The sequence below is a fragment of the Haliotis rufescens genome, unplaced genomic scaffold (assembly GCF_023055435.1).
Source record: "Haliotis rufescens isolate VD_foot unplaced genomic scaffold, xgHalRufe1.0.p SCAF_3, whole genome shotgun sequence".
In the NCBI taxonomy this organism is placed as follows: domain Eukaryota; kingdom Metazoa; phylum Mollusca; class Gastropoda; order Lepetellida; family Haliotidae; genus Haliotis; species Haliotis rufescens.
The window spans coordinates 59,581,371-59,595,820 of record NW_025964001.1 but is presented as its reverse complement, the minus strand read 5'-3'; the positions used below and the strand labels follow the sequence as shown (position 1 = coordinate 59,595,820).

The 14,450-nt window shown below is 43.8% G+C and overlaps 1 protein-coding gene across 4 annotated transcripts in view; it reads left to right on the top strand.

Annotated features, from left to right (window-relative positions):
• The window catches only part of LOC124124624 (transient receptor potential cation channel subfamily M member 4-like), a 79,340-nt gene that overhangs the window by 52,029 nt on the left and 12,861 nt on the right, over positions 1–14,450 (top strand). For 3 of the 4 annotated variants that reach the window (XR_007223201.1, XM_048403183.1, XM_048403182.1), the window contains exons 18-24: positions 731–804; positions 1,438–1,537; positions 2,505–2,633; positions 4,296–4,550; positions 7,994–8,174; positions 10,769–10,892; positions 13,726–13,976. Coding sequence is in view for 2 of the 4 variants with exons in the window: in XM_048403183.1 (XP_048259140.1) it covers positions 731–804; positions 1,438–1,537; positions 2,505–2,633; positions 4,296–4,550; positions 7,994–8,174; positions 10,769–10,892; positions 13,726–13,976 (1,114 nt within the window). In the remaining 2 variants the exon portion in view is untranslated. The remainder of the gene's footprint in view (positions 1–730; positions 805–1,437; positions 1,538–2,504; positions 2,634–4,295; positions 4,551–7,993; positions 8,175–10,768; positions 10,893–13,725; positions 13,977–14,450) is intronic. The other variant, XR_007223202.1, reaches the window with a different exon arrangement.

The following is a 14,450-nucleotide window of genomic DNA, read 5'->3' as shown; positions in this document are numbered from 1 at the left end:
TCACTATTACTGCTGTGGGGTAAATGTCCAACAGCTGTCTATGTCTCTATGTCACTATTACAGCTGTAGGGTAATGTCCACGTGCTGTCTATGTCTCTTTGTCACTAATACAGCTGTGGGGTAAATGTCCACGTGCTGTCTATGTCTCTATGTCACTATTACAGCTGTGGGGTAAATGTATATCAGCTGTCTATGTCTCTTTGTCACTATTACAGCTGTGGGGTAAATGTCCACATGCTGTCTATGTCTCTATGTCACTATTACTGCTGTGGGGTAAATGTCCATCAGCTGTCTATGTCTCTATGTCACTATTACAGCTGTAGGGTAATGTCCACGTGCTCTCTTTGTTTCAACATCACTATTACTGCTGTAGGGTAAATGTCCACTGCTGTCTATGTCTTTACGTCTCCTTGTCACTATTACAGCTGCTATGTCTCCTCATCACTATTACAGCTGCTATGTCTCCTCATCACTATTACAGCTGCTATGTCTCCTCATCACTATTACAGCTGCTATGTCTCCTCATCACTATTACAGCTGCTATGTTTCGTCATCACTATTACAGCTGCTATGTCTCCTCATCACTATTACAGCTGCTATGTCTCATCACTATTACAGCTGCTATGTCTCCTCATCACTATTACAGCTGCTATGTCTCCTCATCACTATTACAGCTGCTATGTCTCCTCGTCACTATTACAGCTGCTATGTCTCCTCGTCACTATTACAGCTGACCTTGATGCTGGGGCTCATTCCAGGCGTTTCCCTCATCCTCTTCCAGATCAACAAGAAGGACAGAAAAGGGTTGGTGCAAAATGCGTCTTGTTTCCAGCACCATTTTGTATCACAGACAGTACATCGATCACAACGGTTTGTCTCAAATGACAGTCGCAAGGACCATCTGTGCAGGGCTAGCACGTTGTAGTCCCTGATTGGATTTTAGCATTGCGGCCTCTATTGAGAAGGATGTTTGTACTCACTAATGGTGGCACATGGTCCTGTGCATAGCGCACAGGTCACAGATCACGTGAAGTTAAGCTTGTCTGGCTGACTGCCATTCGGCAGGTTGGCTGCTGAGAGTTTTTAGGGCTTCGTTCCTGCCCCACACTGAAGCACATGAACCACATGTGGTGTCTCCTTGGGCAAGTGACTTTGCTCGAAATGTGCCTCTGTTCACCCAGCAGTGAATGGGTACCTGGAAGGATGAGATTAACCTTTTAGCGCCTAACAGGCAGCTTGGATTGTATATTCCCCAGGGAGCTGAGAATAAGTGCACACTGATCCAGTGACCAGGGTAATAATAGCACTTTGAGCATGCCCCTGAGTGGTGTGGAAATATGTGCAATATAAATGGACTATTGTTATTTCTGCATGCAACATTGGGCATTTGATGTTCCCCACAGTTGGACGAGGTGCTGACTTCATTCTGACTTGCAGGTTCTCCTTGGATCCAGGCGAGAGGAAGAAACACAAGTTCCTCTGTGAGAAAGCTGTGCTGTTCTACACGGCTCCTGTCGTCAAGTATACACTCAACCTGGTAAGTGCTACTACCATCCATCTACTGTACCAGCCCCAGGCTCCCTCACACAGCACCCTGACCCGTGAAGATCTGGGATAGAATAGGTCTTCAGTAACCCATGCTTGCCATAAAATGCGACTAACACGATAACACGATCGGGGGGTCAGGTTTGCTGACTTGGTTGTTGCATCTATCCCAATTGCGTGGATCGATGCTCATGATGTCAATCACTGGATTGTCTGGTCCAGTCTAGATTATTTACAGACCACCGTCATATAGCTGCAATATTGCTGAGTGCGGCGTTAAACAACAAACAAACATCAGACAGGAAGTGTATACGCTAGCTCTTCAAAACAATGGGACAGAGAATCTCACCCAAGTGTGTTCTGATATCCAAGGCTAAACGAGGTGTTTATACTATTATTGACGAGTGTTGATAATTAAATTTGATGTCAAAAGACACTCAGATGAGATTCTATTTATCATGTTTATCATCATTATCAACTCATTATTTTAACTTTTTCAGTTTATAAGATGTAATACTGTATTCGACGTAATAAGCACACAGGGCGCTATCAAAATTAGAAATAGGGGGCTCTTATTAGAATATTATTTTGGTGAAAAAAAAACAGAGTTGAAAGATAAATTTCAAGGTTTATATTGACAGCCTGAAATGTTTATGTACGACAGATATATTTTTCCAGAATTTAATTGCCCATAATTAAGGGTGCATATAACACACGAGTGAGTATTGTATGTGAATAAATAAGTCTTGTGTACATTTATCAATCTGAAGGCGTGCTTATTGGGATTGTTCACTAGCCAATATATTTGCAAATATCACCGTGGGCACTTATTAGAACGGGGCGCTTATTACTTTGAATAAGGTAACTTGGTTCTGTTTTCTGTATCTTTTGAATGTAAAGCTATGTTGATAACATTCTTTCTACCACCCATCTCCATTGGCGTTATCTATTTCTTTCAGGTGATGTTCATTTCGTTTCTACTGTTGTTCAGTTATGTGCTGCTTGTAGATCTACAGGAGAAGTTCACCCCATTACAGGGGGTGCTGTGTGCGTGGGTGGCCACCTATCTAGGGGAGGAAGTCAGACAGGTGAGAACACCACAGCTTGTTATAGAGGGTGGTATGTGTGGGGTGGGGTTTCGATCTCAGGGAGGAAGTCGGGATTTGAGAACACCATTGCTTGTTATAGAGGGTGGGGTGTGTGGGGTGGGCTCCAATCTGAAGAGGACGTCAGACAGGTGAAAACACCATAGCTTGTTACTGAGGGTTGGGTGAGGGTGGGGTTCAGTCACAGGGAAGATGTCATACTGGTGAGAACGCCATAGCTTGTTACTGAGGGTGGTGTGTGTAGGGTGGGGTTCAGTCACAGGGAGGATGTCAGACTGGTGAGAACGCCATAGCTTGTTACTGAGGGTGGGGTGAGGGTGGGGTTCAGTCACAGGGAGGATGTCAGACTGGTGAGAACGCCATAGCTTGTTACTGAGGGTGGGGTGAGGTAGGGGTTCAGTCACAGGGAGGATGTCAGACTGGTGAGAACGCCATAGCTTGTTACTGAGGGTGGGGTGAGGGTGGGGTTCAGTCACAGGGAGGATGTCAGACAGGTGAGAACACCATAGCTTGTTACTGAGGGTGGGGTGAGGGTGGGGTTCAGTCACAGGGAGGATGTCAGACTGGTGAGAACGCCATAGCTTGTTACTGAGGGTGGGGTGAGGGTGGGGTTCAGTCACAGGGAGGATGTCAGACTGGTGAGAACGCCATAGCTTGTTACTGAGGGGGGGGTGAGGGTGGGGTTCAGTCACAGGGAGGATGTCAGACAGGTGAGAACGCCATAGCTTGTTACTGAGGGTGGGGTGAGGGTGGGGTTCAGTCACAGGGAGGATGTCAGACAGGTGAGAACGCCATAGCTTGTTACTGAGGGTGGTGTGTGTGGGGTGGGGTTCAGTCACAGGGAGGATGTCAGACAGGTGAGAACGCCATAGCTTGTTACTGAGGGTGGGGTGAGGGTGGGGTTCAGTCACAGGGAGGATGTCAGACTGGTGAGAACACCATAGCTTGTTACTGAGGGTTGGTGTCATTATGAAGACAAATCTGGTTGTAATGACTCATTTCATGAGTAAATGTCATTCTTAGTTACCAATCTTAAGGAAAATAATTACCTGTTGGCAGAAACTTGGTGTCAGGGATGAGGATGTAGCACACAATGATGCCACATTGATTTTCTTCATTGGTGACTGGACCGCCTTCGTGGTCTGGTGGTAGAGCGTCCGCCTGGAGAGCGGAAGGTCCGGGGTTCGATCCCCAACCGCGTCATACCAAAAGACGTTAAAAGATGGCACTTCTTGTTACCCTGTCTGGCGCTCGGCATTAAGGGGCTAAAACAAGGACTGGTCGGCTCGGAGTCAGTATACTGTGTCTGAGTGGGGTATACACGTTAAACTGCGGCATAGTGTCTCAGTGGGCTAGCACTATAAATTGGCATCAGTACGGTCTAGTCCAAGCAGCCACACACACACACACACACACACACACACACACACACACACACACATGCATGCACATCGCTATATAAGTGCAATAATCTTGGACGCTGAGTTAAACCCCATTTCACCTCACCTCATTAGTCTTTGTTGGAATATGATCAATAGACGTGCTAATATGCTACGGGGAATCAAAGCAGTTATATGGAAGATCACAAGAGTTGTGTACTGAAATTGTGATGCACATTACACACTAAACCCTGATTTGTATCAGGTTTATGGTGTTCCTGAGCGCTCCTTAAGGAGGAAGTTTGCGGAGTATTTTCGTCAAGGTTGGAACATACTGGACCTGATAACGATCGTTGGTCTGATGGTCGGCATGTTGCTGGTCCTGGTTCCTGGAGAGACTTGCTACCTGATTCGCAGGGTCATCCTCAACATCGACATCTTCCTGTTCGCCATGAGACTGCTCCAGATGTTTGTTGTGAGGAAGAATATTGGGCCTATGCTGACCATGATACAGAGGATGGTAAGGATATTTTTTGTTACGTCTTAGGGGACACGGGTGGCCCAGTCGTCGAAGGCGCCGCGATTTGCTGTGCAGAGTTGCGTCCCTTGGGCACGCCAGAAACCTATGATTGTTGGTTCAAATCCTGGTTCACCCCAATTATGTTTCTAGGTTTGTCAGCACCATACCCGTGCTCGTGGGTTTCACCGAAGTGGTAAACGTCTGAGACCTGCATCACTTCGGGCTTTCCTCCCACATTAAGCTGACACGCTGTGGTATAACCGGAATACTGTTAAAAGCGGTGTTAAACCCAACCCATTCAATCATGTTACGTCTCATTTAGAAATATACAATTTTACCTTATTCTGACTCATACTAATTGCTTATCTCATCTTATTCCGAAAAGGTAGTGGAAACTCCTCTGCTGTATCCCCATGAACAGAGAAAATCATCTCATTCAAACGCACCCCTCAGCTGTGTAGCAGCTTCAGAAGCATGTGTCCAAGCCTGTATACTTGTTATTCTCTCATTTTGGTGCCAGCTGGATGATTGGGCTAAATTTCTGTGACAATCAAGTGATTGATATCCATGAGCATCAATCCACGCAGTTGAGGTCAATGACATGCATCAACCATGTTCACGAGCCTGACCACCTGATCCCGTTAGTTGCCTTTTACGGCAAGCATGGGTTGCTGAAGACCTATTCTATCCCGGATCTTCACGGGTCCCCCATCATGGGATCTTACCAGTGACGCTTACAAACCCCTTGAAGATACTGGATTCGAACATCTGACACAGGAAACTAGCCTTAGCCTTAGCTAATGGTTGCCAGAATTGTCAGATATTCATGCCATGGATTTCAGCTGCACTAGATTCGACAATGGCGACAATACATCAGCCCATCTGGTTCTCTGTTGGGACTTCATTGTCAAGAATCGAATGCCAGGTCAACCAGACAGACAGTTTCACTTTCCACCTTTATCATTTATACTTGGTTCTAAAGATATGGAAGATTTATCACTTGGTCCAGTCAGAGCCTTACATATTTGCTGATGAAGGACGAATTCCAGATGTCAAAAGTTAAGATGATTTTCATCCAGTTAACTAGAAATGCTACAGCAAACTTTTCTGGAACCACTCTCTCCTGGATGAGAGCAGTCTTACTTCAGAGATGCCGGTTTAGACCCTCCCTTGGCTTTCGATCTGCATGAGGTCAGAGCTCTCACTTCTAAGTTGGCGCTCCATGGCAACTGCTCCGGGGATAATGGCAGGATGTTTCTGGAAATCAGACACATTCTTTAACAACCACTATCTTCGAGACTTTGCCGCAGAAGATACTGAAGGGATTCACCAATTTGGACCTTCAGTGGTCGCACAACAATTGACAGTACCTATTGGAAGATAACCAAAATCAAACTCACCAAAAAATCATACAGACTCTTAGAAGTCAGGTTTCCGATTCATAACCACTGACTGAGGGTAATGCAGAACATGAGTGATTACGATTGTGTCAAAATCATGACCTTTTCTTAATGCGAGAATTGTTCTAAGTACGCTGGAATATGATTCTATGTGCACTTACAAAATCCCTGAAATCTCTTGTTTTTCCTACTCTCACAAGTATGGAGGTGGTGCCCCACTACAGATTGATGTCCAAGAACATTAAGAAGACATTCCCATGGGGTTAATTGAACAGATCATGATCTGAATCACGCACACGATGGATCCCACCACCAACCATGGGATTCAAGCAATTAGTATGAGTTGGCATAAGGTAAAATATGTATTTTTTAGGGTAAAAATATCCTTTGTACTTATCCTGAATCATATGCTGTAGTGCCCACCAAGCCATCCCCGCTTCCAGTATACGGTATACGATTATACAGGCTTGGTCACATGCTCCCAGTACAGCTGCACGCCTGAAGGATGTGATCGGGTGTGATGTTTCTCTCTGTTCTTGGGAACACAGCACAGGAGTTTCATCTGCCTTTTAGGAATGAGATGAGATAAGCAATTAGTATAATTTTGGATAAGTTTAAATGATATTCTACCATGAATTTGGAATTTACTCGATTCTGATTGGTCAATCAGAGGCTATTAAATCACAATAAACCCCCTCTGATTGAAACAGCTGGTTTGACGGCCGCATCACCGCGGAAGCTAATATTCATAGAATAGTACTATTTTCAGTCATTGTCGGTAGGCATATTTAAATAACTATATCTACAATTACAGGTTAGAAAATGCACAGATGCGGTTACTACAATATTCAAAGGATGTGTGGCAATACATTTCGTGCAGAAATACACGACAGAAATCAACAAAGGGAATGTATTTACGTTTTGGAGACAACAGAAAGCTTGGAATTTTGGCGCTTTTCTATATACGACTGTGACGTCATATCTTTTACGTCACAATGAGCGATATGACGTCATAATAGCATGTAGAGCGAAAGCCTTGCAAAACTTGCTTTGTTTTCTTTAGGGATGCCTACCTCATGTTAGCTTACCAAGTTGCTGTGCCTATATGCTTTCAATGCCTGTCATATGTTCGAGTGAAGTATAACGGTGTAAACAAACTGCTTGAGTATATACAACACCATATTTTGTTCGGTGATTCTGTAATTCAGATCGATAACCCACTCAAAACACTGAACTCAACCCATGCCGCTTCACTCAGTATATTTGCTAACACCAAAGAGTTCGTATTTTATTTAGTCATGGTAAAATGGAGATAAACATACTGTGTTTTCAATATAGAGCTAGGTTACCTGTAGATTTAACCCCGCTAAATTTAACATTTGAAACCTCACGCTGCGCGTTCGGTTCCAAATTCAATTTAGCGGGGTTAAATCTACAGGTAACCTAGCTCTACATTGAAAACACAGTATGTTTATCTCCTAATTTTTACCCTAAGAAATAACATTTTGCTTGACCATGATTGGCATCTTCCCGAGGCAAGAGAGTAAACTGACTATACAAGTCCAGTTTCCACCCTTGCCGAACTAGGCTGGTATTATGGAGTGACATTTTGGCTGGACTAACGAGTCTTTGCATAGTCCAATCAAAATCACGCACCGAAATCGAAACTTGAATTATAGAACTTGATTATCGATCAGATCGTCCTGATTGTGCTTCACCATTTTGTGTGAAGCAAACGCAAGTGATACGAACGGTGGAATCTGATTGGTCCTTAGGAGAGGTTTAGAAGGGACATAACAGGTAATAGCCACTGGTGGCGCTACGATCGAGCCCAGGAATTCCAGCCTAGTTCGGCAAGGGTGGAAACTTGACTTTTAAAGCCAGTTAACTCTCTTGCCTCGGAAAGATGCATGATTGGTTACTTCAGCAGCATTGTTCCCTTGTTGGGAAGCAGCCCTTGCCATGGTGATGATGCATCAGTGCACTGTTGTACATGGTTAAAGGCGATGCCTACTTAAAGGATGATTCTGATTTGTTTTTCAGATTAGTGATACTGCATCATTTATGACAATCCTCCTGGTGTTTGTCTTCTCATACGGAGTTGTCTCCCATTCGGTTCTGTTTCCACAAGCTTCTGCTGAGTGGCGCCTCCTATATGATGTTCCTCATCGAGCCTATTGGCAGATCTACGGAGAGTTCTTCCTTGATGACCTTCAGGACACAGGTAATCATCACAATTGCACACAACTTTCCAAGTCCTATCACAGCTCTCATGTGCCATGCAGATGTTGTAGAGATGCATGGCTTCAGTGATCTCCTTCCATACAGCCTGATGGGTCTACATTACAAAGTTGAGATGGCATTGCGCAACAACTACACCATGGTACAAAATATAATATCAAGATTCACACAGCACATCCAACCCCAACATGACATCTAGGTTCAGACATCTCACCCCAACATGACATCAAGGTTCAGACATCACATCACATCCCAACATGACATCTTGGTTCAGACATCACATCCCATCCCAACATGCCATCGAGGTTCAGACACCTCACCCCAATATGACATCTCGGTTCAGACATAACATCCTACCTCAACATGACATCTAGGTTGAGACATCACATCCTTCCCCAAAATGACATCTCGGTTCAGACATCACATCCTAACATGACATCTAGGTTCAGACATCACATCCCACCCCAACATGACATCTAGGTTCAGACACCTCACCCCAACATGACATCAAGGTTCAGACATCACATCCTACCCCAACATGACATCTAGGTTCAGACACCTCACCCCAACATGACATCTCGGTTCAGACATCACATCCCACCGCAACATGACATCTAGGTTCAGACATCACATCTCACCCCAACATGACATCTAGGTTCAGACATCACATCTCACCCCAACATGACATCTCGGTACGGACATCTCACCCCACCATGAAATCTAGGTTCAGACGCCTCACCCCAACATGACATCTAGGTTCAGAAATCACATCCTTCCCCAACATGACATCTAGGTTCAGACATCCAGCCTAGCCCGACATGACATCTCGGTACAGACATCTCACCCCAGCATGACATCTCGGTACAGACATCTCACCCCACCATGAAATCTAGGTTCACACGCCTCACCCCAACATGGCATCTAGGTTCAGAAATCACATCCTTCCCCAACATGACATCTAGGTTCAGACATCACATCCCATCCCAAAATGACATCTAGGTTCAGACATCACATCTCACCCCAACATGACATCTCGGTACACACATCTCACCCCACCATGAAATCTAGGTTCAGACGCCTCACCCCAACATGACATCTAGGTTCAGAAATCACATCCTTCCCCAACATGACATCTAGGTTGAGACATCACATCCCATCCCAACATGACATCTCGGTTCAGACATCACATCCCACCTCAACATGACATCTCGGTTCAGACATCACATCCCACCTCAACATGACATCTAGGTTCAGACATCACATCCTACCCCAACATGACATCTAGGTTCAGACACCTCACCCCAACATGTCATCTCGGTTCAGACATCACATTCCACCTCAACATGACATCTAGGTTCAGACATCACATCCCATCCCAACATGACATCTAGGTTCAGACATCACATCTCACCCCAACATGACATCTCGGTACAGACATCTCACCCCACCATGAAATCTAGGTTCAGACACCTCACCCCAACATGGCATCTAGGTTCAGAAATCACATCCTTCCCCAACATGACATCTAGGTTCAGACATCACATCCTACCCCAACATGACATCTAGGTTCAGACACCTCACCCCAGCATGACATCTAGGTTCAGACATCACATCCTACCCCAACATGACATCTAGGTTCAGACACCTCACCCCAACATGACATCTAGGTTCAGAAATCACATCCTTCCCCAACATGACATCTAGGTTCAGACATCACATCCTACCCCAACATAACATTTCGGTACAGACATCTCACCCCACCATGAAATCTAGGTTCAGACACCTCACCCCAACATGACATCTAGGTTCAGACATCACATCCTTCCCAAACATGACATCTAGGTTCAGACATCACATCTCACCCCAAAATGACATCTCGGTACAGACATCTCACCCCAACATGAAATCTAGGTTCAGAAGCCTCACCCCAACATGACATCTAGGTTCAGAAATCACATCCTTCCCCAACATGACATCTAGGTTCAGACATCACATCCTACCCCAACATGACATCTCGGTTCAGACACCTCACCCCAGCATGACATCTCGGTTCAGACATCACATCCTACCCCAACATGACATCTAGGTTCAGACACCTCACCCCAACATGACATCTAGGTTCAGAAATCACATCCTTCCCCAACATGACATCTAGGTTCAGACATCACATCCTTCCCCAACATGACATCTAGGTTCAGACATCTCACCCCAACATGACATCGAGGTTCAGACATCACATCCTAACATGACATCGGGCTTTTTTTTCTATTATCATATGAAATAGCAAAAAAATACCTTAGATGTGTTTCCGAAATCAAATATATTAAATATAAATGAATGGGTCAATGTGTGAAAGGATACAGGATTAAGATATGAATCAATACAGGCGAGTGTGTATTGCATTTCATATCATTTGAGAATATTATCGATGCATTGATGTATTGGTGAATCCTCACATCCCTAGGTTCCACTGTTGTTTGTTTTGTTGTTGTTTGTTTTATTGTTGTTTGTTTTTGTTTTTATGTTTTGTTGTTGTTTGTTTTTGTTTTTGTTGTTGTTTCCTGTGCATGTTTTCAGACATCGTCAACAAGACCTCCAGCAGACAGCCTGAAATTTCCCAGTACATTGTGGAGGGCTTCCTTGCTGTCTATGCCATCATCACACATGTGCTTCTCCTAAATATACTCATTGCAAAATTCAAGTGAGCCTAATTCCTTCATAAACATTCACACAGGCTGAGATATCATCTAAATAGATAATCTCACCGAGTGTATTTTGATATCAAATATATCAACACTCGTTGATAAAACTGGAGATATTTATCAACGAGTGTTGATATATTTGATATTAAAAAACAAAAGGGTGAGCTTCTATTTATCATTCAACATCATTCTTCCTACTTTTTCAGTTTGTAGATAGAGAATCTCACCTGAGTGTATTTTGATATCAAATATATCAACACTCGTTGATAAAAGAGGAGATATTTATCAACGAGTGTTGATATATTTGATATCAAAAGACAAGAGGGAGAGATTTTATTTATCATCCAACATCATTCTTCCTACTTTTTCAGTTTGTAGACAGTAATTAGCAGTGTCTTAAGTGTAAAAAGTACTGTTAACAGCTTCAGTAGCAGAGCCATTAGTGATGTCATTTGATTGTGATGTCATAGTAACCAATGACATCACAATGGTCTGCAAAGCATTGTGATGCAATTCCACTGCAGCGATATCTACAATTTAGATACTGCTTGGTCTTACCCAAGGATATCTCCTGTGGGAGCCAGTTTGGGATGATAAAAGGCCTTGTAAATATATATGTATCTTGAAATGTACCACATTTTTATATGCAAATGAAAGCATTGTAGTCGCTAGGTGACGTGTGACATTTTTGCCTCAACATTTAAGTTGCATGGCCTTCAGTTTTGGTGAGGGAGCCTTTACAAGTCCTTGAATTTGGGGAGTTTTGTAACTGTTCTCACTAACACCGGGGGCCACCTCTGTGGACTAGTGGTAGAGCGTCCACCCGTAGGGTGGAATGTCTGGCGTTCAATCCCCATCTGCGTCATACCAAAAGACGTTAAAAGATGGTACTTGTTGTTACCCTGTCTGGCACTTGGCATTAAGGGGCTAAAACAAGGACTGGTCGGCTCGGAGTCAGTATACTGTGTCTGAGTGGGGTATTCATGTTAAACGGCGACATGGTATCTCAGTGGGCTAGCACAAAATTCGGCATCAGCCCGGACTAGTACAAGCACACACACACACACACACACACACACACACACACACACACACACACACACACACACACACACACACACACACACACACACACACACACACTCATCGCCATATACAGTCAAGTCCTGTTAATCCGACATGGTTGGTTGCATATGATTATGTTGGATTAACTAGTATGTCGAACACGCGAAATTGAGTATCAACGTTCGTGATAAAAAATCTGACAACTACACGATAGATAACGATACAAACACTAATTGTTCATTGTATATTGTTCAGCAAGTTTATCTCTACAGCCGTTGTAATATGCAGCTACCAGCCGACTCGTCTCGCATCAAAACACGGGCTGTGTACTCACGGGCAGATGACCATGGAGTACGCTGATCACTGTGTCGGATAAACGCGACTGATTAATGAGTAATTTCAGTAATTGATGCAAATTAGGTGTGTCGGAGTCGGAGTGTGAGACTGTCAGATTAATGGGTCTAAATAGCACTGATTTATCGGTTGCTATCATTAGTGTCGGATAAAGCCGATTGTCGGATTAACGAGTGTCAGATTAACAAGACTTGACTGTAGGTACAACAATCTTGGATGCGAATTTAAACCCCATTTCGGCTCACTAACACAGGGAGCATGCCAATATTATCACAGAGAACCCTATCTGCTTTGATGACTTGACTGTAGGTACAACAATCTTGGATGCGAATTTAAACCCCATTTCAGCTCACTAACACAGGGAGCATGCCAATATTATCACAGAGAACCCTATCTGCTTTGATGTCAATTTGAGCATGTTTTGCATCATGTTTTTTGTATTTTGTCTGATAATTCTAGATTTCCATAGGTACACCGACATAACACCAGCGCACCCAAGCAAACAAAGTGTTCACTTTGTAAATTTGACACGTGAACATTACTTGCAGCTGTCTAGAAATACATCAAATAAAATGCTGTAAATGGATTGCGAGTGATTTTGTGACATTTGATTGGCTATCCAAGGAATAGTTTTTGCGTTTATGTTTCCATTAACTAATAAAATAGTTTGGCCATGCCCACTAACAGAACACTGTTTCCTGATTGGCTGAAAATAAAATGGGCAGGGCTTGTGTTCCATTATCGCACTGAACGATCTCACTGAGTTCATATTGTTGTCTGCAGCGTTTTTGTGTTACAAACTAATGATAACTCTGTTTCCTCGTTATTCATGGCATATTTTTTTACAAGAATTGACTTCCATATGTTATGCATTTATGGAGTTATAAACATAAAAATATGACACAATGTTTTACATTCATATCATTATTTTTTAAATGTAATCTGGCAACGAAGTTTGACCTGAATCCTGGGTACCAAAAGGGGGCTGCCCCATTCTTTCTACTGAAGACCCGTGAAGATCCAGGGTAGAATAGGTCTTCAGCAACCCATGCTTGCCGTAAAAGCCGACTTTGCTTGTCGTAAAAGGCGACTAACGGGAACGGGTGGTCAGGCTCGCTGACTTGGTTGATGCATGTCATCGGTCCGAATTGCGTGGATCGATGCTCATGATATTAATCACTGGATTGTCTGGTCCAGACACGATTATTTACAGACCGCCGTCATATAGCTGGAATATTGCTGAGTGCGGTGTTAAACAACAAACCAACCAACCAACAAACTTTCTACTGAAAGTACTGAATTTATATTTAAACTTTATGACCTACACAGTCTGCAATGCTGAATGAGCTTAATAGACGTGCTCCATTTTTAACAGGATATTGTGTTTTTGATATATTGTTTCATGTATTTCAGTTATACGTTTAGTAAGGTTCAGGAAGAGGCAAGTAAGATTTGGGCGTGGCACAGGTGTCAGATCATCCACGAGTTTTACACACGGCCCTGGCTGCCGCCACCATTTAATGTCATCCACCTCCTTGTCTGGCTTCTAATGTCATCTGTTCGAGCAGTAAGAGCTGTGTGTAGCAAGTGCTGCAGGCAATCTTGTTGCCACGGACACCAGACGAGGAGTCATGAAGATAGTGCAATTCCACTTCGCAGTGAAGGTGAGATTTCAAGATTTTCATAAACTGAAACACTTTGCGAATGCATAATCATATTGAACTTAAAATCAGAAAAGATTTGTTTTGGTGCTGAAGTCCATCTCCAAACTCTTTGAATGAGATGACCACATTGTTGTGTTTCATTATATTATCTCATGGCTGTCCAGGTATCCATGGTGTCCGTCCAGGTATCCATGATAGTTGTCCAGGTATCCATGATGGCTGTCCAGGTATCCATGGTGGCTGTCCAGGTATCCATGGTGTCCGTCCAGGTATCCATGATGGCTGTCCAGGTATCCATGGTGGCTGTCCAGGTTTCCATGGTGGCTGTCCAGGTTTCCATGGTGTCCGTCCAAGTATCCATGGTGTCTGTCCAGGTATCCATGGTGTCCGTCCAGGTATCCATGGTGGCTGTCCAGGTATCCATGGTGGCTGTCCAGGTATCCATGGTGGCTGTCCAGGTTTCCATGGTGGCTG